Source organism: Pelodiscus sinensis, chromosome 11, assembly GCF_052426305.1.
Source record: "Pelodiscus sinensis isolate ZL-2025 chromosome 11, ASM5242630v1, whole genome shotgun sequence".
NCBI lineage: Eukaryota > Metazoa > Chordata > Testudines > Trionychidae > Pelodiscus > Pelodiscus sinensis.
Window position 1 is genome coordinate 42277985 of NC_143062.1, and position 27299 is coordinate 42305283.

General features: G+C 41.4%; 1 protein-coding gene across 44 annotated transcripts in view; it reads left to right on the forward strand.

Moving 5' to 3' along the window:
* Window positions 1-27299, forward strand: part of FOXP1 (forkhead box P1) — a 561728-nt gene that overhangs the window by 342086 nt on the left and 192343 nt on the right. For 2 of the 44 annotated variants that reach the window (XM_075938632.2, XM_075938633.2), the window contains exon 2: window positions 13750-13828. The exons of the other annotated variants lie outside the window; for them this stretch is intronic. In XM_075938632.2, the coding sequence (XP_075794747.1) occupies window positions 13796-13828 (33 nt within the window). In that variant the 5' untranslated portion in view covers window positions 13750-13795. The remainder of the gene's footprint in view (window positions 1-13749; window positions 13829-27299) is intronic. 44 annotated transcript variants of the gene reach the window in all.

Sequence of the window (27299 nt, forward strand, 5' to 3'; positions counted from 1 at the left end):
TTGTTTGTTGCCACTACCCAAATGCAAAAACCCCATTGAGAACCCAGGAAGACACATTTGGGAATTTTTTCCTTGGGATATCCTCCAGCTCTTTCACGCTCCCTCTGGAGAGAGCTTGAAAAAAGAATAGTAGTTTTTCTTAATAGCTGGCTGTGCAGCCCTAGGCACGTGCACACAGAACCTCCTGCTTTTTTGGACACAGGAATCAGATCCTGGTCTTAAAAAGGTGATTTTTATTAACCAAAAAAATCCCCAAAGATTAAAACACAGAGAATTGCTTCCCTGGGATTCAGGTTGGAGAGTTATAGTTTAAAGAGGGTGGGGGGTATACATGTGTTCAGGAGAGAGAAGCCCAACAACCCCCAAAATCAAGAAAATAACCTGATCACATCTACCCAAACATCCCCTGATCTAATCATATAGCTGTTGTTCTAAGATTTAGTTCTTCTCAAGGCATGGATGTTTCTGGATACTCTATGCCTTGATCCCAGGCTCAGTTCATGTCTTCCAGCTTTCCTCTGGTCACATAAAGATTGGAACTGGAAGATCACTACTGTTTCTATTGGCTTTCCTGGCTTCCAAGTCACTTGCTGCTTCCCTAGCATCCCTGGAGATCTAGGTCTAGGTCTAGGTCTAGGTCTAGGACCTACTGTCTAGGGTTTTAACCCTTAAAGGCAGTTTAAATAACTGAATGGCTGGAATGTTCAGTAAAGGATAGTACCTCTCCCATTCATCACAAGCCCTAAGACAGACTTAGGAAAGCGGTGAAGCAGCGCAGGAAATGGATTTGATTTCTGGTTGGAATCATGGTGTTTTGTTTTTTGTCATAACACAGATTCTTATTTAATAAAACATAGAGATTCAGGATGGCACTCTTGAAGTAAATGAATAACACTGGACCCATTGATACACAGATGTCAGGTGCAAGGGCATGGGTGGGACGTTTCTTCTAACAGAGTATTGAAATAAGCACAAATGCCTCTAATTTTGGATAGCCAGCTAAGCTCAAGCCTCTAAGTTTAACTGTGGACCAATCTTTGAATGCACTTACTAGGCCTACTTAGCCTTTAAAGTGCATTTTTGTGTTTTTACAGGCCGATGTCATCAGAGGAACATCACACATTGGTTAGATTTAGCGATGCACAGTAAGGTCACAATTTGCCTCCAGAATCTAGAGTAATGAGGATTTTATTTTAGATAACATTTTTGGGGCTGATACTCTAGAGCACCCTTTTTACTGGTGTTGCACAGTTTGGCAGGGGTCTTTTAGACTAGAGAAATGTGTGTGTCTATAGGCTAGGGATTGGAGTTTTTATGTAATAGAACTTGCCAGAGTTCTGGTGAGAGTTTAATCTCTACTAAAAGTAGGGTTGCCAGATGGTTGAAACAAAAATACCACCTCCCCCCCCCAAAAAAGGGAAAAATGCTGTTGAAGAGGGGAAAAAAAGGCGGGGGAATGGGAGACCAAAGTTGTTGAGGGGGAAAAAAAAAGACCCCAAAAGACCCCAAGGACTTAAGCCTCCCCCCCCCCCAAAAAAAATTAAAATAAAACAGCATGTCCCCTTTAAGAGTGAGTGCAGGGATAGGAACAGGGGAGAAGTTGAGCACTAAGACACAGGGGAAAGCACTGCTTCCCCTAGGTCTTTTGGCTGGCAGCCATTTTGTGCCGGCAGCCTTGGGGAACCATGTAAGCATGGGGGCTGGTGACGGGGGGCTAGGAGTGTTGGGGGCTGGGTGGGGGAAGCTGGACACTGAGTGTTTGTAGGGTTGTCAGGTGCCCGGCGTTTTTGCCTCCTGGCTAGGGAAAAATTCATTTTAGGTGTCTGGTATTCTCTGAATTTTTTTACTAGCCAGGAGCCGAAAATACCGGACTGTCTGGGTGAATACCAGACACCTGGCAACCCTAACTAAAATTTTATATGGAGATTAAATACAGGCAGGTGGGTAAAGTAACTTCATCTTTTTGTGTGCCCAAATATGGGAGACCACAAATTAAATACATGTAGAAGACGAAGTAACTATGGTCAATTGGACCTCCCTGGTCCGGCACCCTCAGGAACATGCTGGTCACAAACGAGGGAGTTTGCCAAACTTGGGAGGTCGGCCCTCTGCTGATAGACACTGTGTTATCCTGGGGTCTGTCAGCAGATTGCCATGTTCCCCACTTTCCAGGTCACCAGGCTCCCGGCTCCATGACCAGCCTTAGAGGTGCCGGGCTCTGTGGCCAGCTACTCCCTGCCACTGGCCTCTTGAGGCTTATGGTTCTGCCAGACCACGGGTGTTGTCAGACCAGATAGATTCAACCTGTATGAGATCATGGATATAATCAAGAGCAACAAAGTCTCCAGCATTGTTAGAAGGGCAGCTGTTTAGCTGGGCTACTTCCCATCAGACAGCAAATGGGTTGGCTTGTTAGGACTGTGGATGTCATGGGATCCCCTTTACTTACACCTACTTTCTTGTGAGCAGGCTGCCTTTCAGATTTTTTGTTGGGTGCTCACATGCGTGGTAAAGACAGAAGAGCCACACTCAATCTTTTCTATTCTGCATTATGCTTTCTCAGCAACAAGTGCTTGCTGAAAAGCTGGGGCATGTTAATTTTTTAACCTACGCATTTATTTCAGATTCTCAGTTCTACATAATGCAGTGATTGAGTGTCGAATCATGTCACATGGGGCACTGGTACCCAATATTTGACACTGAAGACAAAAAATATAATTATAGATTGAAATTTTCCCTTGCGCCCAGAGCCAACTTGAAGCCCACAGACCACTTAACCTCCAAAAATTCAGCCTAAGGGAGGCATAGGTGGTATAAAAGCCTTTTGCTGGCTTAGGGAGAGTTTCACTCATAATGAAACCAAATGTAATGACTACCAGCCCATGGAAAATCTCAGTCTCTGGAAGAATTACTGTAGAATGTCTTCCACTTTACATTATACTGCATTATGTGCCCACTTGTATAACATGTTAATGACTACCTGCCAACCCATCCTCCTGCATAAAACTCAGTGAAAGAAAAGTGGGAGGCAAAGGTGTTTTGGCTTTTCTTTTGGAAGCCTAATTAGAAAAGAATGTTTACAATAAAAGGGTGAACAATCTAGTTAGGGTGCTGGGTTTTTTATGACAGTTCATTAATGAGTATAGAGGGGATTGGCCTGTTGTATTTACATGACTGCCATAATTTTGGCTGACATTTTGCCTACTTTGTAGTGGCAGAATATGGACTATATGTGGATGTAATATGCATAAAACATATGCATGCAGTGTTTGTTATAGCTGTGTCAGTCTGAGGATTTTGGTGACACAAGATGGGGGGAGATAATATCTTTTATTGGATCAACTTTTGTTAGTAAAAGAGACAAGTGTTTGAGCTTATACAGAGCTTACATGGACCTGAAGAAGAGCTCTGAGAGAGCGTGAAAGCTTACCTCTCTCACCAATGGAAGTCGGTCCAATAAAGATATTTTCTCCCCCAAGTTGTGTCTCTACAAACATAAGGATTTTTTTAAAAAATTGCATTGAAAGGAAATTGTTTGCAAAATCAGGAACTCAGAAGTTAGAAAATACCAGTTATAGGCCACTGAACACAGAAGCTTAAAAAGGAAAGTGTTATGTAACCTGAACTAGAGGCATTGTTCCTAGCTCTGCCTAGAATCAGTTCTATGTATACGTAGTCTAAAACTGAGAGATGGGTTAATTTGTACATTGAGATCAGTCTCTGCACTTCTGTGCACCATTTGGGACTTAAGATTTTTATAGTGTTGCTCTCTAGATTTGAGAGAGCTGATAGATATTTCAGCAGTAGGGAACATTTTAAAAACACTTATAAAAGACAAAAAAGATGTTACCTTTCCTAAATGTTTTTATAATGGTAAATATTTAGGTTGGGCTTGACGCTTTAGAAATGTCTGTATGACTGTGACTCACTCCTGCAGAGCTGTTGGGGACATAAAGAAGATTCTGAGTAGAGATTTTGCTTTTATTGATATATGGCTGAGGCCAGAATCAACACTCCACTTTGCTGGGTGTGGAGGCTCACCATGCAGTGGAACCTAGCATGGTTCTGCTGTCTGAGAGAACTGATTGGGGAATCTAATATGATGGGTGTATGCTCTTTGTGCAGTAGTTTAAAATGACATGTGTAAGGTCACAAAGAGCAAATTGTAGAGCCATAAATAGTCCCCAGGAATTCTGTGTCCTGATTCTAGTCCTACTTTCTTTTTCTGGCTACTAGAACTTTCTGAGCAAGGGCTCTGTTTTCTTTTGCAAACTTGAAAAGTGTATAAATCTCTGTTCACCATTATTCTTTATGTGAATTCACCACCCATGAACACAGAAAAAGAACAGAGCCAAGGTTTCTCCACTCCCTGGATATCCACCCACCTTAAACTCTTCCACTGGTGTAGTTCCATTACCCTTATTTTTGCCAAAATTATCAAACATGACTGTTGTGTAAACATGCTCTTTGTTCAGTGGAACATGGCCTGCCTTCTTTCCTAGACTACCAAGTCAGCTTTTCAACTCGCATTGTGATCCAAAACATGTCTGCTGAATAACAGGCCGCTTGTTATATGAAGGGAAAATAGTCTTCCAACTCTGATGGCTTGCATACTGTAATACAGACCTAAAAGAAAAAAATCTGTCCTTAGTCAATAAACAACAAAAAGCAGACATATCTTTTATATTATTTTTGTAACAAATGTAAGGTTATAAAACTAAAATGGGTTTTATTAAATCTAGGCATGTATCCATATTGAAGAAATAATCTACTGCTTTCTCTCAGTTTCTTGTCTTTTTAATTAGTGCTAGCAGTGGGATTGTTAGCTTTTAAGATATGGTAAATATGGGCCTATTAATATTATTGAACATAATACTTAACTAAGTACAAGAAGTGTGGGGAGCTGTAGATATTTTATAGTCAAGTTGAAAGCAGGCCATTTTCTGTTTGACAAATTTTCCTTTATTACCATTGTGTTTAGGTACACAGAACATGAAGCCTTAAACTGTAAACTTTTTCCAGGTGCCTGGAACAGCTGTTGCTGACTGACAGGCATAGGGAATGCCTTGTATGTTTTTTCAGTATTATATGGCATGTTTGAAACCCTTTTCACAACAGAAAAGTATTTGGAGTTTAAATATTTCAGACTCCTTATTTTTCTTGAGAAATGATTCACTAAGTTCTACTGATTAGCAAGGAGACCTTTTGAAGTTTTTGACTCTTCATTCCATTCTTTTAACTTGCATAAAGACTGGATTATAAGGGTTTAGCAGTGATTAGCTCTGTTTATGTTTTTTTTTCTCACAGAGTAGGGTGCTTTATTTTTAAAGAGTGTTTTATTTTTCAGTGTTTCTGTTGACTACTTGTTTTTTCTCCTAATTGATTGGACAATTACTTGGCAGACCACATAAAAGTTATTGCTCACTAAGACTGTGTACTGGGACTATGGTAGGAATGTTAAAGATTCATAAACCACAAGTGAAAATACGATTTTTCCCCCTAGGGAAAGAGAACCTCATATTATATTCTCATTTGGGGAACATTCTGCGACTGTGACTTTGAGAGCCCTGCTGGTTGCAGTAGACCACTGCGAGTGAATGGTGTTAACCTATTTATGTGCAGAAAACACACCATCCTAAATTAATCCAACACCGACATCTACGGATGTTGGGATCTCTGTCTTTTTCTTCTGTCCTTATTATTTCTTATCTTTTAATTTGGGTAGGCTTTTGTTTTTTTCTCACACAAAGCCAAGGGAGAGACTGGAAAGTGTATTTCAAGACACTTTGTGGTCAGCATTATGCTGCTTTTTACTTGCCCACTATGGATTGTCTCCTCTGTTTGGTAACAAATAGAAGAGGGAATCACATCCCTCCCATGGCAGTAAGAACAGTCTGCTTTAAGGAACCCTTTGCTTGGGTGCATCCTCCTCTTTGGAACAGAAACTTCTAATCGCCCAAGCAAATCCCAAATTAAAACCATCAGAACCTCTGTCAATTAGATGCACCCCACCTAGCCTAAAACATCTGATCAATGACATAAATAAGATGTGTTCAAAATGATGAAAGTAGCCCTACCAAGAGATAGCAGGTGCCACTTATCTGTTAACCAATCGTTTAGATCTTTTTACTGAGAGAGAATTAGGGACTCTTTCTAGAGATGTGACTGCTTGAGTAGTCGATTACTTGCCCCCCCCCCCCCCCCGCTTGTTGCCTTTATATCAGAGACAGCAAGTGGGGGCAGGAGCCGGTGCCGGGGGGAGCTGGCTTAAAAGCCGGTTCCCCCCAGCACTGTCTCCACGGTGTGCGGGGGAAGGAAGAGGGGAATGAGAGAGGGGTCAGAGCTGAAGCAGTCCCAGAGCTGGCACGAGCTGGGACTAAGCTGTCCCAACTCGTGCCAGCTCCGGGAGCCATGCCTGTTGCAGCCCTGCATTTTAAATGGAATAAAATCCCGGCAGCTCTTACTACATTGAAGATGCAGAGTCACAGTGGTCCTGGAGCTGGCGATAGCCAGGGACAGCTCAGTCCCAACTCATGCCGGCTCTGGGAGCTACCCCCGTTACGGCTCTGCAAAGTGTCCCCGCCCTCATCAACTACAGGCAGTCCCCGGGTTACGTACAAGATAGGGACTGTAGGTTTGTTCTTAAGTTGAATTTGTATGTAAGTCGGAACTGGCGTCCAGATTCAGCCGCTGCTGAAACTGATCAGTTTCAACAGCGGCTGAATCTGGACGCCAGTTCTGACTTACATACAGATTCAACTTAAGAACCCCAGGCATCCCCAAGTCAGCTGCTGCTGAAACTGATCAGCGGCTGATTCCAGGAAGCCCGGGGCAGAGGCTTCCTGTAGTCAGTCACTGGTCAGTTTCAGCAACGGCTGACTTGGAGACGCCTAGGGCAGAGCAGCTGGGGTGCTGCTGGGTTGCTCCAGTAGCGCCGCCGCTCCTCGGCGCTACTGGACCAACCCAGCAGCACCCAAGCTGCTCTGCCCCAGGTGTCCTGATTCAGCCGCTGCTGAAACTGACTAGCAGTGGCTGAATCAGGACTCCTGGGGCAGAGCAGCTGGGGTGCTGCTGGGTTGGTCCAGTAGTGCCCAGAGCGGCGCTTCGGGACCAACTGGCAGCGCCCCAGCTGCTGTACCACAGGCATCCAGAACAAAGCCGCGGAGCACGGGTGCAGCGGGACAGCCCAGACGCTCCGTGGCTGTCCTGCTGCCCTCGGGCTCCGTGGCTTTGCTCTGCTTTGCTCCCCGTCCCCCTGGTCTGCAGTCCAGGGGGACGGGGAGCAACCAGAGCAAAGCCGCGGAGCACACGGGCAGCTGACAGCCCAGACGCATCTGGGCTGTCCGCTGCCCGCGTGTTCCGCCGCTTTGCTTCCTCTCCCTGGTCTGCTGGAGACCAGGGAGAGGGAGGGCCCCGTTCATAACTGCGGATCCGACATAAGTCGGATCCGCGTAACTCGGGGACTGCCTGTAATTGTGTAGTCTTAACAAATTGTATCGACTACACAATTGGCCAATTACCCATTCCTAACATCCCTAGTTCTTTCTTCACTTTGTTTGGCCATGGGCAACACTATATGGGGATGTGTTATGGAAACAACCCACATAACCATCCCTGTTTCTTCTGAATCTGTATCAGTAGTTCCCCGTTTCAGAAGCACAGCACTATCCTCAGGAGACCCATCTTTCTATTGTTTTCAATACAGGAAAGATGGAAGAAACTGGTCTAAAAAACTGTTATCTGCTGAGTGGCTGTCTGCTATCCTACAGCTACCAATATCTTTCTGCCTCTAGCCTTACATCAAATAATACAGAATAGAATGACTTTCAACCCGTGATCAGTGGACCGCTGGGGATCCTCTGTTTAATATTTCCAAAGGGGTCCTCACTGCTATATGAATTTTCTATGGGTCTGCAAATGAAAAAAAAAAGTTGCAAATTGCTGGCCTCATGCACAAAATGATCAGACAAGCGTGTCTTGTATTTTATTCCCCATATCAGTGATAAGACTTCCAAGTAGATTCATGCTCTCCTTACTGTATTAGAATAGAGTCTTGGGTGGTATAGAATCATAGAATACTAGGACTGGAAGGGAACTTGAGGGGTCATTGAGTCCAGTACCCTGCCCTCATGGCAGGACCAAATACTGTCTAGACCATCCCTGATAGACATTTATCTAATCTTCTCTTAAATATCTCCACAGATGGAGATTCCACAACCTCCCTGGGCAATTTATTCCAGTGTTTGACTACCCTGACAGTTAGGAACTTTTTCCTAATGTCCATCCTAAACCTCCCTTGCTGCAGTTTAAGCCCATTGTTTCTTGTTCTATCCCCAGAGGCCAAGATGAACAAGTTTTCTCCCTTCTCCTTATGACACCCTTTTAGATATCTGAAAACTGCTATCATGTCCCCCATCAATCTTCTCTTTTCTAAACTAAACAAACCCAGTTCCTTCAGCCTTCCGTCATAGGTCATGTTCTCTAGAACTTTAATCATTCTTGTTGCTCTTCTCTGGACCCTCTCCAATTTTCCACATCTTTCTTGAAATGCAGTGCCCAGAACTGAACACAATACTCCAATAGAGGCCTAACCAGGATTTTTGGTATCTTGATATCAAAACTCCATCATCAATCCCACAATGTAGAAGGGCAAGGTAAAAGCTTAATGGGCCAAGATAAATTAATGTTCAATTCAGAGAGCTTATCCAAAACCCCCTAAAGTCCCCACTGTTACTCTGTGGTCCACAGTACTGGCCAATAATTCTTCCGCAACAGAGAGACCAAACCTAAAAGATATTGGTGGTATCAGGATACAGACGATACTCTATCAGTGTCACTAAACTTCTTTAGATTCATGTTGTAAATAGTTATGAAATAGGTTCAATTCACAATGGATGTTTTGAAAGCCTTGAGGTGCAGGGTTGCTCTTGTCAGTTACTGAATTGATACCTAGGTTTGACTAGATGCACTGGAGATATCGTAGTTACAATGTTCTGCTCAATTGCAATGTAAACTGCTCAAGATAGTTGAGGCTAAAGCAGACTGTGAAGAGCTTCAAAAAGATTTCACCAAACTAGGTGTTTGGGCAACACAATAGCAAATTAAATTTAATGTTGATAAACGTAAAGTAATGCACATTGGGAAAAATAATCCCAACTATACATACAATATAATGGGGATTAATTCAGCTATAACTACTCAAGAGAAAGATCTTGGAGTCATTGTGGATAGTTCTCTCAAAAAACATCCATTCAATGTGCAGTGGCAGTCAAAACAAGCAATGTTAGGAATCATTGAAAAAGTGATAAATATCTTATTGCCTCTGTATAAAACCATGATACGCCCACATTTTGAATACTGCGTACACTTGTCTCATCTCAAAAAAGATACATTGGCATTGGAAGAGGTTCAGAAAAGGGCAACAAAAATGATTAGGGGTTTGGAACGGGTCCCATATGAAGAGAGATTTAAAAGACTGGTACTTTTCAGCTTATAAAAGAGAAGACTAAGTGGGGACATGATACAGGTCTATAAAATCATAACATGTGGAAAAAGTGAATAAGGAAAACATATTTACTTGTCACCATAATATAAGAGCAAGGGGTCACCAAATGAAATTAATAGGCAGCAGGTTTAAAACAAACAAAAGGAAGTTTTACTTCACGCAGCTCACGGTCGGCCTGTGGAACTCCTTGCCAGAGAAGGTTGTAAAGACCAGGACTTTAATAGGGTTCAAAAAGAGCTAGATGAATTAATGGATGATAGGTCCATCAATGGCTATTAGGATGGATAGGAATGGTGTGCCTAGCCCCTGTTTGTCAGAGGCTGGAAATGGATGACAGGAGAGGGATCACTCCCTCTGGGGCATCTGGCATTGGCCATGGTTAGAAGACAGAATACTGGGCTAGATGGACCTTTGACCTGACCCAGTATGGCCAGTCTTATGTTCTTATGTAATGTTATGTGGTAGCTGAAAGACGAGACTATATTCAGGTTCTGTCAAAAGCTACAATAGATCTCACATGACCAAAATATAACCATTCAGTATCTGGAAACAGTGCAACATCCTGCCCCTCAAACCTCAACCTCCCATTTCTGTTGAACCTTGCTATGTTGAGTAATTCAAGTCTGGTGGGAATTGTCAAACTGCCTTGAGGGTGAAGAATCCCTTTTGCACCTGATCAGCACCTCACCCACTCTGATCTGGTCCCAAGAAGTGAGTTCCTGATATTGGGAGCTACGTGTATCTCTGTGGCTCAACTTGTACACAGGCCACATTCCTTACTTGCCAGTGGACCAAGTGGCAAACTTGCTGGTTACTTGTCTTGTAGAAGTCCTGGAGTAGTTGGAATGGTGCCATGCACACAGCCATGGCTGTGGGTCTGTTTCAACACAAGAAGCAGTGCATGTAACAAAAAATCATCCTACTCTGTCTTTGGTAGCCAGAGGATGACTCCCAGAAGTGTCATGTGCTTGGCATGTGGTATCCTACCTTAATAAAGCCACCAAGTTTTCAAGATATATTTGACATGTCTCACTGTAATGCAAGAATGTCCTTTTTTAGTGACCCACTAGCCCTCAACTAGAGAATCCAGCCTCTTTCCTGTAGAGAAGTGATAACATTTTCACCTATTTACCCCCTCAAAACCTTTCCTCTTGTAGCTAGCTTCGGAAAGGTTGCCGCTGACTGGCCATGACTAAAGAGGGGTAAAATAAAATGAGAGGTTATGTAGATTTTGAAATGCTGGAAACATTTTATCTATATCTATATATCTATATATATATCTATATCTATATGTATATCTATATCTATATATATGTTGATGTGTATGCACACTACCACAGCATAAACATCCCCCAATCTCCTCTGTAGGTCCATGTGCTCTGTGAAGTCCCAAGGGTCCGATTTGCCCACTAGAAATATGGAAGTACATCAATACTCCCATGTACCCCGCCTTTCTCATGGACGTACAGTATGAGGTGGCACAGTGAAAAAGGCTGCCTAGAATGCACAGGCCCACCTTTAGAAACAACTTCAAAGGTTTCTGATGATAAGAACCAAGTAGAGCAGTCCCCTCCCTTTAAGGATCTGCCACTTGAAGGGGGACAGTAAAAGCCTGCAGAATCAGAAAGGGCTTGTGATGTGCACAGTCTGCTCATGATCCCATTCAGGCTTGTGAATGTCGGAGATTTGTATAACCATGTCACCTCCTACCAATTCCATAACACCTCTACCGCTTTCCTTTCATCTACCCTCACTTGTTCCTTTGCTGCCTTGCCAGGGAGGAATAAGTAACTACGACATCCTCAAGGTGCCTAAACAACCTACAGGTGCACTGCTCACTTTACGAAGGTTCGCCCAGCACAGTCTTCTCCATGTCCTCATCCTGGAAATAGTAACGAATGTCCTTATCCTTAAACTTTGCCTAGGGTTTCATCATGCAAGTGCTATCTAATCCCTACAAAGGAGTCCAGTTCCCATTGTTTACTGTTTTCTGCCCCATTGGCAGGAATGGCTTAACTTTCCATGATATTCTCTTGGTCCCTTCTTCCCTTTGCCCTTCTGTGAGGAGGCCTTTCTTTGCTGCCATATGCTTGAACAGAGTGGAAAAGGGGTAGGCTGTGTAAGTGTCACCCTGTCCAGCAGAGCGCACTGCAGGAAAGCAAGGACATGCTGCTGTTTCTTTCTTACATTAGTCAGCCTCCTGATTTCCTTGCGTGGTAGTTGAAGCAACAGATGATAGGTGGCATATCTTTCTAAAATCATCTCCCCTGTTTTCCTTGTATTCCTCTGTAAGGGCCTGAATCTCCTGCAAAAAAGGGATCTTGTGGAGGGACTTCCATGCCTCATGGCTGGAAATTGTAGGACTGCATGGAATGTCATTGGGCATTATCACTGCAGGAAAGGAAGATCAAAGGCACCTGGAGAAGAGAGGTGAAAAGAGTGAAAGAGGAGACTGTTTAGCCTGCCAACCATTCTCATACTGCCTTTTTGGAACCTTCTCCTGACCTGTCCACTCTGTCTTCACACACCATTGATATGATGGACTGAGCCATGAAGATTAATGGATTGCTGCTTCTGCCCAGAAAGCTGAGTCCCTGCCTGCTGTTAAGGGATTGCCTGGAGTAATAGGCTCAGACATATTTTTGTTTTCTGGAAGTCACAGCTGATGTCTTAACTTCATCGCCAAGATCCAGGATGCTGCCTTCCTCTTTGAAGGGTGATGCATCAGTCAAGCCCTTTCCATAGTTTCTCCGCAAGAACCTCATTCTTTTAGAACTGGAGGTTCTTCCAGTTGTTGTTAACGTGTGTTGAAATGTTCAGTGGAAGACCTAGCCAGAGAAGTACCAGTGCAGAAATGCCTTTTAATCCAACTTTTCTAGCTCTTCATAATGTGCATTTCTGTATAGCAGATGAGGGATTTCTTGGCGTGAAAGTCCTATTTGTTCCAGATGTGTCCAGAAATTGCCTTTGTAGTATCTAATGAAAGAATATCCCCAAATTAGCGGAGAACTCATATACCTAGTGCACTATGAGTTTTTTGTTTGTTTATATTTACTGCTTACTTAAAATTAGGTGATTAAATTTAGGCATAACTTAGCTATTTTAATCAGCCGTGAGATACCAAATTTGGATATTTAGACACTTAAATGTGTGTGTTTCAATGCCCATTTCTGGCTTTCAAGTGCTGTTTGAAGTGCCTAATGCGGATTTAGATGCTTAACTTTAGGCAGCAAACCTTTAAAATTGAGTCCTTAATGTCTCAAAAGTAGAGCCCTGCAAATCCACGGGTATCTGCTTTATGTCTTCAACTAATTTTTGTGGATATGGATGTGGATACAAATTTTATATCTAGAACCCTGCAAATTTGTGGCTATCTGCTTTATATCTGCGGATATCTGCCATGTGTGGATGTCACTGAGGATATCTGCAACTCACTTTTGTGGCTACAGATGAGGATGCGGCTACAAATTTGGTATCTGCCCAGGGCTCTAGTTAAAAGTTCTGTAATCCAAATTCTTTTTTCATATAACCTGTGGAAATCCACCTAAGTAAAGTTCTGCAGGATCCCCACTTATGGGTCCAAGCACACAAATTGGCTTTTATGTGAATTTTCTTATTTAATTGTGGAAATATTTCTGAGCTGCTAGCATACAAAAGCATGGCTTGTACACTCATTGAGAAAGGACTTATATGCCCAAGTACAAGCTGCTACAATTGGAACAAGCACTGAGCAGCGTTATTACTCATGGGAAGAATATTTGCTATTGACCTTTTGTGTAAAAAAGTAACCTGAGATCATGACGTGGAAAATATTGATACATAATTTAAGTATTAGAAAATGCTTTCACTACAAATAAATTTTAGGGCAGTTAATAGTCATAGGCTGTGTTTGTCAACACCCTGGCATGCAAATAAAGAGCTGGATCCAATTAACATGTAATAGGCCTGAAGGACATCTACAGATAAGGGTTAAACAATCTGTGGAAGCTGAACCCAATGAACCTGTTTAAACTGCAAGAGTTGTTTGTTCCAATAAAACTTTTGTCTCTGCTGTGTACATATTTTATAGGATGTGTCTTTCATCTACAAGAAACACGTAAAGTCAGGTTTTTAATATAATGTTGGTAGCAAAGTATGAAGGACGGAGGAGGTAACAGAGAAGGCAACTTGCTAATGCAAAAGCAGTGTACTGAAAGTCACTTTTATTTCTTATTTATAATCTACATGCACACTCTGGATAATAGATGACAACGCTCATTCAGTACTTTAACTTCAAAGCAGAGAGAAGGCATGGATGACAGAGCTGGGAGCTGGAACACAAAGGTACTAACAACAAGAGGAAAAATGCCTGTTTACTGGATTGCATTTGTTAGCACGCTGTCTTCAGATATTGTTCCCCCAGGAGTAGTGAGAATATGTGCTGCACGAACAATGATTTAACATCTGAAAATGGTACTTAAAGAGTTTTCTGTCTGGTAGTAATGTGATGAAGGCTTCTGAATGGAACCTGGGGACTTCATTTCTTCTATTTATCTATATGTCTCTCTGGTTTTAGTCAGCGGTAATTGCATATTTAACCCCTTAAATCAGTTTAACCCTCTCAGTACCAACTTTCTTTTTTTGATCTCATCTCTGCTTTTGTTACAGCACAGCTATGCTCCTTAAATTCCTCACCCCACCCTCCACTCCCCAAAAAACATCAAAAAGACAAAAGAATTTTGGAGAAGTTGTAGCCAGGGAAATGCATTGAGAATAATACCAAGCTCAACCTCTCTTGTGAAAGAAAAGCAGTTTGAATGTAGATAATAGCAGCAGTGTAAAATGTTTTAATGGATTCAGTATAGCTGGGAGCCTTATAACAGAGAGAGCTGTAATGAGGGCGGAAGTTGTAGATGGTGCTCTAAATCAACAGTATAAATTTGCTGCTTACTTCAGCAGTATACTTCTTTGCAGCTTTCACTATTAACACTTATTCTTGGGGGCTTGCTTAATAGCCTATGTGAAACAAATATTAACATAAATTGTTTAATTAAATCAAAACCTTGAATTCCTCCAAGATGAAAAATTGTTTTTAGCGAAGAGTACATTTGCCATAAAACATTCTCTAGTTAAAGTAAACGAGCTCTAAGGAAAGCCATAAGATTGTAGCTGGGCTACTTTTACAGCTTATTTTCATGGTATTTAAATTATGATACCAATGGGTATTTTTAATTAGTGCCTCTTTAAAGTGTGCACTTGTCTACATAAGCCATTTTGGCAAATTTGAGTCATTCATACAGTGGCTGCTGTAAAAGAGGCCAGCACAGCCTAAGGAATTAGAATTAAAAGTTTCTGCAAGCTGTTGTCAACATGACCACATCTCATTAACTTAAAAAATTGAGATTATTTGCCTGAAAGCTTGATGTGAGTAACAGTAATCAAATATTAAGCTCAACGGAGAAGGAGAAAAACAGCTCTGTTGTGATCTCTAATGTTAAGTGTTTTGTGGTTGACTTTTTAAACAACTATATAAGATTTCTGTTTTGACAAATATAATAGGGAAAGGGGCAGGAAAAATAGATCACTTGGCAGATATGAGGTTAGTCCTATTTTACATTCTGACACATTATTTTCTAAGTTTACTCAAGATAAATATGGTTCCTTTGATACTTTTCATAAAGTGGTTGGAAATAATTATCTCTTATAATTCTCCTGAATTATGAAAGTTTAAGTACTGGAATTTGGTTGTATCTTATGATGATGGCCTTGTTCATCTGTTAAATATGCATGCACCTTACATTATACCCTACATGCATTTCATTGTTTTAACAAAAATATGAGGTAGGTTGCAAAATTATTCATAAAATCAGTTGAGACAGAAAAGTGCTTTTCTTTCCTCATGCATTCTTTCAATAGCTTGTTAGTTCAATCTTTGGGAAAAAATCTCTTTGGGGTAATAATTAAGGTATTTGAGTACAGAAAATCTACAGTGCTTGCATTTGAGAGAGTAGAGGTCATAAGAATCTGATATTTTATTGTTGTGTAGTTTTTTTTCATACTAAACAAGAAACAATGTCATGCCTACGTGTAAATTGTGGCACACATTATTAAAAAAGGGTGCAGTTAAACAAAAGAAGATAAAGTCTTTTATGTCTTTGAACTAAGAACATGTGCTGAATTTTACTAAAAGAACATGAGCCTTGAATGTAAGTAACTGGTTTTTGCATTAGGTACTCCCTGGAGGTAGCAGAAAAATATCATGTCCCTGCATGAAATGCGAATGTGAAATCTACCAGAAAGAAATATTTATGACCATTTTATGCTTGATTAGACTTGGATGACATCTGTTAGAAGACAGGGACTGGACAAAGAGAGAGACGCTCGGGGGCAAATGTTAACAGAGTTGTTTAGATGATGCTGGGGCAGAAGCGTCCATTTACTGCCAGGCAAAACATAGGAATTGTGTTAGCAAAAGTGCAGCTGACAAGAATTCACTGTGATGGAGACACTGTAAACCGACTAGCTGAAATAGTAAAAATACAGCTGCTGATATTCACTACCCTGCAACAATTTATGATCCGGTATCTCAGCTAAACACAGATACTGTAACTTTCAGGGAGCAGATACATTAATAAAGTTATATAAATGTGAGTCGGCTCTAAAGGGCGACAGCCTCCCATTTTGCAATTGTTCACCATGCCACAGTATAGAACTGGAAGTACTTAAAAATCTTCCTTCTTAATGTCTAAACAGAACATAAGCACTGAAATAACCAACCTGATTGCTTCTGTTCCATTACTAAGTTACCACTCATACTTTCCCTCTGTAAGCTATGATACTGCTGTTCTTTCTGAATGTAAGGGCCAGGTTCTGATCTCCTTTACACAGCTGTAAATCTCGAGTCAGTTCATTTCAGCCAGTGGAGTTATGCCAGATTTACATTGTTATAATTGAGATCAGAATCCAGTGCCAGTAATTTAATCTTCTCAGATGGTGTCAGTGGTTTAACTTTAAAAGTTTGACAAACATTTGATCAATTGTTAGCAATTTAGCTTAAAAGGACATACATGCTATTTATTGTGTTTGCAGAAATGGTCTTTTATGGCTAGACATATGAACACTCACTACTTTCTGGTTCTTTTCCCAGCTTTCTTTTCCTGTAAATTTTCTCTGTCTGGAATGCTTATGGGAAATGTTATTTTGTTTTTGTTTGCAACAGTTCTGTTGTTTTGATTTTGTCTGAGTGGTATGGAAAACAGTACGTCACTTGGTGTGGGTGTTTTGTCTATTGGCCATTTGGCTATTGCACATATATTTCTCATACTTACTACATGATGACAAGAGAACTCAAATGGCATAATTTTCCAGCTGAATTTTAGTTTCTAGTTTAATAATAGTGAAAGGAAAACAAAGTTAATAGGTTTAGCAGTTTTGATACTGCTCACTTGCTGATAGATGACTTTGGATTTTTTTCCTGTGTGGTTAAGGAGTTATTTAGACAAAGGTCATATTAATGTATATATCTGCTTCTATAATAAACTGCATATGGATTACGTTACACATTTTGCATACAGTTGTGAAAATCTGTAATTTAAGTAGCGAAACCCATAAAAGGGTAATAAACAATTTTAATATCATTAGTACGATTAGTTTATGGTACTTTTATCCTGTTTTTAGGCAGCATGGATTATAAACTCGACCAATAAATGTCTTTTAATTAAAAATAATTTTAAATAACATTTCTGATTTGAAAACAGCACAACATTCCCAAGATAACTTAGAGGTTATAGCTGAATAGAATTAAATGTAGGATATACTAATTCCTGCTTTGAAATTACAATGTTAGGTGGGAACATATTGAAAGAATATAGAATTCAGCTTTAAGACTAGATAATTTTTATGTGTAGTACAGAAATATAAAATAGAAAGTATGATTAATTTTTCAATTTCTCTCTGCAGATATCTAATAATTGTACCCCTGAACAGCCAAAGGCTTCCATTAAAGATTTAAAATGCAAAAGAAAGGGTAGAATAAAAAAGATGATATTTTGGATTAAATAATGTAAAATAACTGTAAGGCAATAGTGAAGTAAAAAGCCATTGGCAAAATAAAAGCTTGGCATTGGCTTTCTTTGAGACATACTCAAACATTTACACACATGCATGCATCTTGTTATAGCAAGGGTGTTAACAGGAAAAAATATTTGTAAAGTTGCTTAAACTGGCCATGATTTTCAAATATGTTTTTATCCGTCAGATACTGATTTGCCTGATCATGGTGACATCATATAAAAGAATGATGTATGGCAATATGGTATGGAATTTTATAATAAAGTACATTGATAATGTTGTGGAATTTGTTAGAAATCTACATGATATATTGTTTCCTTCACTGAGGATCCCAGAATATTGGGAGGGAAGAAAGCACTTTGCCACAGCCACCTCTGAATACCTTTATTTAAGGGAAAAAATGCAACTTTTATAAGCCTAGAGAAAAGAAACATTGCATTTTTAGTATATAGAAGCTGTCAGAAAGGTCCAGCTGCACTTATCCTCCCTGTTCTCTACTGTCTTTATCACTTTGCTCAGTTCCACATAATAACATCTTCATCTGAGATTGCTGTGGCACAGGGGAACTGCATTTGTTGATCAAATTTGGCTGGATAACACTGTGATCTCGTATCCTGAAGTGCAGAGATGTGCCTGGAATACGTAACCATAAAGCTAGCCTCTTGATTGATTGATTCTGCCTGTCACAGAACAAGATAACTGGATCAGTAAATACCCTGTGCACTTCAACTTCATCTACACAATCAAAAGTGAGGGCATCATGGGGCTGAAAAACACTGAGGCATGATGGGAATATATATATTTCAGAACGAAAGCCAGAAACTCACAGAAAGAGAAAAATTTTGCCATGTGCTTATACATTTAAACAGTGAAAATTACATTAATTTCTGTAGATTTGTGGTGGATCTGGCTTAGCACTGATTTATTTCAACTTCACAGTAGTGTTAACACCAGGGATGTTAGCTGAGTTACACCAGCATCAGACTGGAGTAATGCACTGGTGAATCAGGCCCAAGGTCTTTTAGTTAGAGTGAACAAGTTTATTTTGTGGCTCCCATGCCAGAGTGGCATGCTATTTATGATCTAATGTCACCATCTTATTTTATTCCATCTGAAAATATTGAAGTAATTGCAGCCACTCTGTGTTGTGGCAAGACACAGGCCTCCTTCTGAAAAGGGTTGAGTATACTCAGTCCTCCTTGAAGGATCCTGGCTATTTGACAATGGAAATTTTGAATGAAAATTAAGAATGAAAAATAAACTCGAAAGCGTGCACACAGAAGTGCACACGGGCAGCATTTAAAGAGCAAAAAAGTCCCATGTTTATTAAATGAAAGCACAATGTGGGCAAACTTAAGTGGACATTGTGGTGGTATTTGTGGGTCAGAAAATGATAAAGTTGGTGTTTGAATATGCAATTCCAAGAAAGGTATAAAAAACAGTGCCTCTTTTTAGAAAATGTGCATGGCAAGTGGTTTGTTGATTGGGGGGGGGGGGACTCAGTCCACCGGGAGCCCTCAAACATTAGCTTCATCTGCTGTTTTTGTGGTCTCCAGTAGGTATCATGGCCTGATGAGATATGGTTGGGCAAAAGAGATGTGTCTGTTCAGGCTGATGATGGCTTTAACATTAGTGGTGTTTGGTTACATTCCCTTTGTACTTCTTAAAATGTGTCTTTTCTCTCCATGGGCCTGCTGCCCTAGAACTCCCATTGAATAGACTGCAAGCAGAATCAACTCCTTGAAGTACAATCCTGTCACCCCATTGGTATCGGTGAGCATTTTGCCTGAGAAAGGACAACAGGAGTGGGCCGTAAATTTGCTTTGTTTGCTTGGTTATTCGAACACCTTCTTTGATAGAATTGTTGTATCCTACAAAAAGCAGCTTAGAAGCTCAATGAAATTGCTTCTTTAGTTTTATGTCAGCAGCGGGGAACCTCAAGTCCCAGGGGCTAGATGCGGTCCCCAGCTTGCCTGGATCTGGCCCACAAGGCTTGGCCCTCCCCCCCCCCACAATACCGGGGAGCCCGCAATGGTGTTCCAGCCCTTCACAAGGCTGGAGCACACAAACTACTATCCTGGACCCTCCAAAGGTCTGGTGTGTGAGGGGAATGTGGGGAGTGTGTTTTTCTCCCACATTGGGGGGGCATGTCAATGAGGGGGTATTTATTTATTTATTTCTGTTACTCACTTGTGTGTTGCCTCCGACTGATTTTTCTATAGGTCAGTGACCCCTGACCCCCAAAAGTTCCCCACCCCTGTTTTATGTGAGCAAAAATGATTTTTGGCTGTTGGTAGCTTTACTTTTTAAAATATTTTGATATAAAACCTTTAACACTATAGAAATAGTTGTCTGATAAAGTATCTAAGGGATGGAAGATGTCCCTTAGCAACTAAAGATCTAATAGGACAGTCTTGATTCAGGCTAAATCTCACATTAGCTTGTGTATGCTATAGTTAGAGCCACCTTGGGGAAAATGGCACATGATTTTTTTTTAAATAGTATTGATTGGAATTTTTAAAGGTGTCCAGATCCCATTACATTTAAGTGGAATTTGAGTTCCTAATTCTCTTAGGGTACTTTGAAAATCCCAGCTGTAACTGTGTTCCTGGCCCATATATGTGAAATATGTTCCAGAATTATGTCAGTGTTGAGTTACTACAGTGATGAGCACTATGGAAAAGCCTTAGATATATGGTAAAGCCAAATATTTAATCCTGCTCAGCCACATGGCTCACGGTCCCAAGAACATGAGAAGATGGAACGATGTTGTAATCAGTGATACCAGTGTTGCAAGCAGATTCCCTTAGTTCTAACGGTAGCATAGATGTGTCCTTAAGCTGAGTGTAATACCTGTAGGATTGCTCCCAAATTTAGAATTCGGCCCTAGGAAGGAGGATTTAGTAAAACAAGTTTACCGATGGCTGTTGCTTTTAAAACATTCTTCTGAATGTGCCCACTTGCAGGGACAGTCTGTGGTCCCAGTGTATGCATGCATTGTTCACAAGTACAAGTTTAACCTCTCTAGTCTGGCACCCTCGGGGCTAGGGATGTCAACGTGTAGATGACTACACGATTAACCAATAAGCCTGGGTTTAGTGGTTAATCCTGTCAACTGCATGCATCTCTCCCCCCACACCTACCTAAAAGCCAGCTCTCCATGAGCACTGGATCTGCCTGTACCCCTCCCCCGTGCTACTGTCTCTAATAGAGATGGCAGCACAGAGGATGAAGGGGGCAGGCGGGAGCCGATAACGCACCCACCTCCTCCTAATCCCCCACTGCCTCCTACAGGCAGGAACCGATGCTGGGGGTAGTCTGAGCACCTCACGGACAGAGGATGCTCCAGCATCCCACAGTTTTTTTAAACCTGCTGCCCTCATGGACCAGCTCCCGCCTGCCACCCTGCACTGCTGGGACAGAAGCGCAGGGTGGCAGGCGGCTTCCCGGAAGTAGCTATTCTCTACCTTCATCTGCAGCGGCCCCAACATAGACTGATAGTCACCAAATCCCCAAGCTCCGATTACTGCACTGTTCATACATGTGTCTGTCTGAGTTCGGTTATAGTACCATTCCTTCCATTACCATGGTCTGCTGCCTGGGTTTACAGGTAAATTATCCAAAGGAGTGTTAGTGGCTGTTGTTAAACACACTTTGAACATGGGTTTATAGCTTATTGTGTAGGATTATCCCAGCTGTTATGACAGTAGTGTATATTTTAGGGGTGTTAAATTTAGTTTAATCAATGAATCGACTAGTTGATGGATTTTCCATCGACTAGTCGCATAGTCGATAAGTGGGTGAGCCGCAGCAGGGTTAGTTCCTAGGTTAGCTAACCCCGCTGCGGCTCTGCTTTTTAAATGTATTAAGAGCCAGGAGGCTCTTAATGCATTTAAAAGGCTGAAGTGTAGTGGGGGGGGACCCAGCACTAGCTGGGACAGCTGATTGCCATCTTGCACTAGGTCCCCCCACTGCTCAACAGCCTTACATGTAAAAAGGCTGGAGCGCAGCATGGGGACCCGTTGCAAGCCAGGAATCAACTGTCCCAGCTCGCACTGGGTCCCCACCTCTGCATTGGGTCCTCCCCCAGCAGGCTCTTAATACATTTAAAAAGCAGAGGTGCAGCATCTGGGACTGGGCCACAAGCTGGGAATCAGCTGATTCTCGGCTCGCGCCCGGTCCCCACTGCTCCCCTGCCTTCCTTGTCTGCCTCAAGACATGGTGCCGGGGGGAACCGGCTTTTAAGCTGGCTCCCCCAAGCTCCTGTTCCCCCCTTGCTACCTCTGATAGAGGCAGTAAGTGGAGGGGGGGGGGGGGAAGCGACCAGTTGAGGGGCTAGTCGATTATCTGATAAGCTTTTGCTTATCGGATAGTTGACTAGTGGCTTACATCCCTAGTATGTATTTGGATGCAAAGTGTTCTAACTTTTTAAAGTCACTCTGACTTGGTAGACATGCTGCTCTACAGATTGGATATGGGTCGACATTACTTTCTTGCCAAGTCTGTGTGTACTCAGTGGCAGCTGAAAAATTGTTTTCGGAGCATAGGTTTTTGAGAGTTAAAGTACGTGGGTTTTTTGTTTCTAACATTCCAACGGTTACCAATTTGTTTTGGTTAACAAACTGGACACTGTGCTTCTCACATGGTTAGGAAGGAACATCTCCATCAGGCTCCATGCCTACAAGCTTGCTGTGATTTCTGATTAAATGCCCAGAGGTTCTAGGCACAGCTTTGCAAGTTAATGTGTTGCTTATATTGGTGTGTACATACATAGGGAATACAAACTTGCTGCTGTTGACTAAAGGCTCGGTCTCACGTGGTGCTCAGCACTCAGTGATATGTTCTGAACTGGCTTTTGTGGCAGTCAAGGATACTCAGCCTCTTGTAGGAACAATCGTGAAAGGCATTGCTCGTGATAAATGACCTTCCAGTCAAGAGCTGTGTGTGGTGGTTGAGAAGTCTATAGGTATGATATGGAGTTCTTTTCTGGCAAGCTAACAGAGGCAGTGATCGCAAGAGGCCCCCATCCGCTAGCAGACACAAGGCAGCCTGATAAGGGCTGACCAAATGAATTAGGGTTTATGAGATCCTTCTCCTTTCATCCAAGTACATAGGAGAGTATGGCCAGGAAGGGGAGAGAAGAGGACTCCCCTAACCCTTGTACTAGCATCAAGGAATAGGATAAAGAGAAATCATCTTTTTTCCCAGGAGCTAAAAGTACAGGGAACAACGGAGAAATATCTCTCATTTCTTCCTAGCATCTGTGATGTAAAGAATATAAAAGGTCCATGGTTTTATGAACACACAAATGAATTCTGACAGAATATCACAGCACTTCCCTCACGTTGAATGTGGTGCATATGAATGTGGTGTCAGAGAGGCAACGTCATAATCTACTATATATATAAGAGAGTATGTCTTTGTCCATTTAAGAATGCCTCCGGCCGCCCTTAAGGAAGGCTGGGGGAAGGGGTGGCTGATGCTGACTCTTCCCCTTCATCAGGGACCAAAGGGAAAATGCACAATTGGCTGCATTCCTCACACTTTCTCACAATGAGCTGTGCACTTTGCTCTCGCTCCCTGACAGGGATGGCAAAGGAGAGAGCAAACAACCCTGCTACAAATCTGCCCCCGCCCATTTCCCTATACACGCGCACACACGCACCAAGTCCCCTACCCAGAGCAGCTCCTCTGCCCCCAACTTAGACTCCTGCAGCCCTTTCTTAAGGACTCAAGCAATGTTGGCTAAATGTGCTAGTAGAGACATAAATGTCAAGGGATCCTTGTGGATTGCTGCAACCCAATTTAATTGTGAAGTTCTGTGGTGTTGAGTACCATTGTTACAAGGATGGGGCTGCAAGAAGAGATAGTGCAAGCAGCACAACCACACGGATGTAACATTTCTTACTTGATATCTCACTTAATATCAAATTATGTCACCTAAAGCACTTATGAATCGTCCTTGTGAAAGTATAAGAGTTCAGACAACTGATTGGCATGTCCCAAAAAGCCATTTCGTAAATCTATATGATAAAGTGATAACCACCAAAAACTCAAAAATTGCTAAGAGTTGTCCAATGGCGGGGAAGGGGGAGGGGAGGATGTGTGAGATATTTGCAGTCATTTGTTTTTGTAACATGGGAAGAAATCTTGTTTGTTTTTAATAGTGACCACTCGTCTTAAATGTGTGATGAAATCTAGAAGAAAGATAAAACTAGCTGCAATATGCCACAACAGAACATAGCCTTAAAAGTAGCACATAACCATCAATTTAAATAGTGTTTTATCAAACATTAAATGATGATTAACCATATTTATTTGAGGATAACCATCCAACAGCCCTTCATAGGAATCAAAATCTTTGCAAAAAGTAGTTAGTTATATATGATTGTGGATGCAAAAATCTAGTAATGAATGTATGAATAACAGGTGGCCAGAATCCTTGTAAATAAAGGAAATTTGTTGGGGATCAGGGCCCACTCTTGTTCTTCTTTCTTTTCCCTATTCCTTTAGCTGGGCATGTGAGAGGACTGACTTTTAAGAAGCATTTGCAGGTCACCATAAAAACTACATATGGTTATATGAGAAAATTCCTAAATCTGAAACGCCGAATAAAGGTGGGTCAAGTTCAGGAGTCTAATGATAGTGCTACACCATGGAACTTGTTTTCCTTGGCTAGACCCCTTTGACAAGGCTGATATATTTATGTACAAAGCTAGTATTTAGCTTGGAATTTTACACATGTGAATGATGAACTAAACAGAACTCATTTATTTTTCCTTCCCTCTGCAGCTTTTTGAAATGTGAGGTTACATATTGCAGACAAGTCTCAACATATCCACCCTATGCTTGACCACTAGAATTAATAACTAGCCACATTCCTTGATGATTCTATAGGGATTGGAAGCTAGGCAGCAGAGTTTGCTATGCAAGAGAGTTAATAAAAATTTTCATTGCTAGAGGAAAGCTTATATACAGTAGTCTGTTTGTCCTGTATTTCAACCACCTGAGTCAGAGCCAAAAAAGCAATTGTCTACTACATATTTCAAACAGATGCTGAGGGGTAGAAAGGGTGACTAGAATTCACAGCAATAAAATGCTGGCTCTTTAAGTTCCCTTGAAGGAAGTGAACCCATAAAATTTTTGCTGCTGCCTTGTTTGTCCAGTTCTTTGAAGTATTTAGCATTAATTTAGCCTGCAAATCATTGCCACCTCAATTTTTCATTGAAGTATCAAAGCCCTTTAAACACATAACCTTAAAGTGCACAAAAATTGATTCCTTTAGCAGATGTATTCATTTAACAGTTATCCATTTAAAAAGGTTGCTATGGAAGCCAGTCACACACTATGCGCGGTATAGTTAGGTTTATTAGTTTTATCATTCTTAATTTGACTTCCACTGTGCAAGTGTGTTTTAAGTGGAGTTCTTTCATCCATTTCCTCCCCTACGTACTTTTCCATTGGTTGCTTCCATTGCATTTCCTTGTCGTAAGCCTTAGTAGCAGTCAAGAAAACCCTTCTGGGACCAACTGCAGATTCTACCCTCAAGATTCCTCTACCCTGTCCTGCCTGGCCAGTTGTCCAAGTAGAGGAATCAAGGCATTGTAAGCCACTGAGGGAGGGGTTAGTAGTGAGATCAGGGCTTGAATTGTCTTTAGTGGTAAATATTTTCAGACCCATGGGAGCCCCAGTACTTCCTAAAAGGCTGAAGCTCAAAGTCCTAGTGCTCTTCCCTTCCCCTCCCCCACGCTAAAGCTGAGAGCCCCGGGAACTTAGGGAAATAATAGTCAGTGACAATTTAAGTCTTTACTGGCACCTTTCTGCTGAGTGGTACAGATCAGAGCAATTTACTTTGGAGCAGTGATTTGGGGCCATTCTCGTTGAGCTCAGGTTGGGGAGCATGGGGAATGGAATCTGCATGAACAGGAATTCTAGCTGTTCAGTCTGAAAGACAGGCACATTCTCCAGTCCTCAGCCAGACGCCAATGTTCTAGAGCTGACAGTGTAGGTGTCTTGGCATACCTGTAGGGGGAAAAAACACTTACCATGGGCACCATCTACCTGGTATTGACATTTATACTTTTTTTTTGGCTCTACTACTGTTCTTGTGTCAGTTACCATCTCTTCTGCTTTCCTTTTTTACAGTCCATGGGAATGTGGCTAGGTCTACTGAGGAGACACATGACTTTAAAGAGGATACATAGGTAGTCCCTAGTGTAGGAAGAGTGAGTTTGAAGCTGAGGTCAGAATGTATATCTTGCCAGTCATTGATGCTATGATGCAGCAACAGATGAACCAGCCTGTTTCCCACTTGCTGGAAAAATGAATGCAAAAATTCATTGCAAGACACTTACAGTCATTATGATAGTAAAACAAAGAAACAAACCATGTTACAGTTCCTCGAGGAAAAAATCCATTTTATTAAAACTATATTTATATCACAGATGTTTCACAAATGCAAAATGATACTCTCCTAGTGTTCACTGTCACTGCAGCTGAGGATCTGCCCAGAGTTTTCAACAGAAAATTGAGTATTTTGCACACTTTACTGTTTTTAACCTCTGAGATGTGAGAGAGGCAGTTGGATATTATAGTAGCATCCATCAGCTGTATGTTTCAGCTGAAAATGAACAGCAGTAAATCACTTGATAATATTAGCATTGCCATCTTTAGGGTTCAGAGTTAACTTATGATTAAGGAGAGTGGGGTACTTTTCGCTTCTCAAGGGTTCTTTCAGCCTGTCTATAGCCACAGGCAGACAATATTGGTTCTTGAGTTTACTGTATTAAAGGCTATTCTTTGGAAGAAGTCAGAAGAATCCTGTTCAGTTGAAATATAAGCCTGAACCCCAAATGAGAATGCAAATCTGGATCTGAGCTTATCAAAATTAGGAGTTGTTGGATTTGCAGCTTTGGTATGAGACCCATCTTTCTTTCCATGTAATATTTTGTACTGTTCATGTGACCATACTAGAGTTGATCTGTAATGCATCAAGATGTTAACTGGAGAGTACATATAAAATGGCTCTTCTGGGTCAAACCAGAGATCCATCTAACACAACATCTTGTCTTCTAACAGTGGCCAGTGCCAGATGCTGTCATGTTCATGTTTTCATTTTGGCACCTTTCCCTGATAAACAGACTGTGAAGTTTGCATGTGAAAGAGAGCAAGAAAGTTAAGTGGGTTTTAAAACTGTGTAAAATACTGAAGTTAATCTGTAAAAGTATGTCTGTTGACAGATTGAAAAGAACAGGGTTTTTTATTATTTGTTTTCTGCACCAAACATTGAATATGTGAATTTACATAGTAATAAACTCAATGGATACATTTCATATTGATGCAAAAAACAAATAATGTTTAAACAGGACTATCTATAATCTACTATATATTTGAGAGAGTTTGTCTGTGTCTCTGTCTGTCTGTTGAAGAACTCCTAAAAGGTAAGAGCTAGGGCTACCAAATTCAGTATGCAGCTTCCTATTATCATAACTTAAAGCAAGGTAAGAATTTAGATGTGCCAGGAAAATGGGATGTGCTTGGAATGGGATTGCTTTTCATAAAACCATACAGAAAAGAGACAATCACCAAGCTGGTAAAAGGGGCTGACTGGCAGCACACACACCCTCTCCAAAACTGCCCCAGCTCTGAGCCTCCCAGGTGCCCTTTAGGGAAGGAGGAAGGGGTTGAAGCTTCCCTCTCTCCATTTTGTACAGATTGCTGGCTGTTCCCCTTTGTCAGGGAGTGA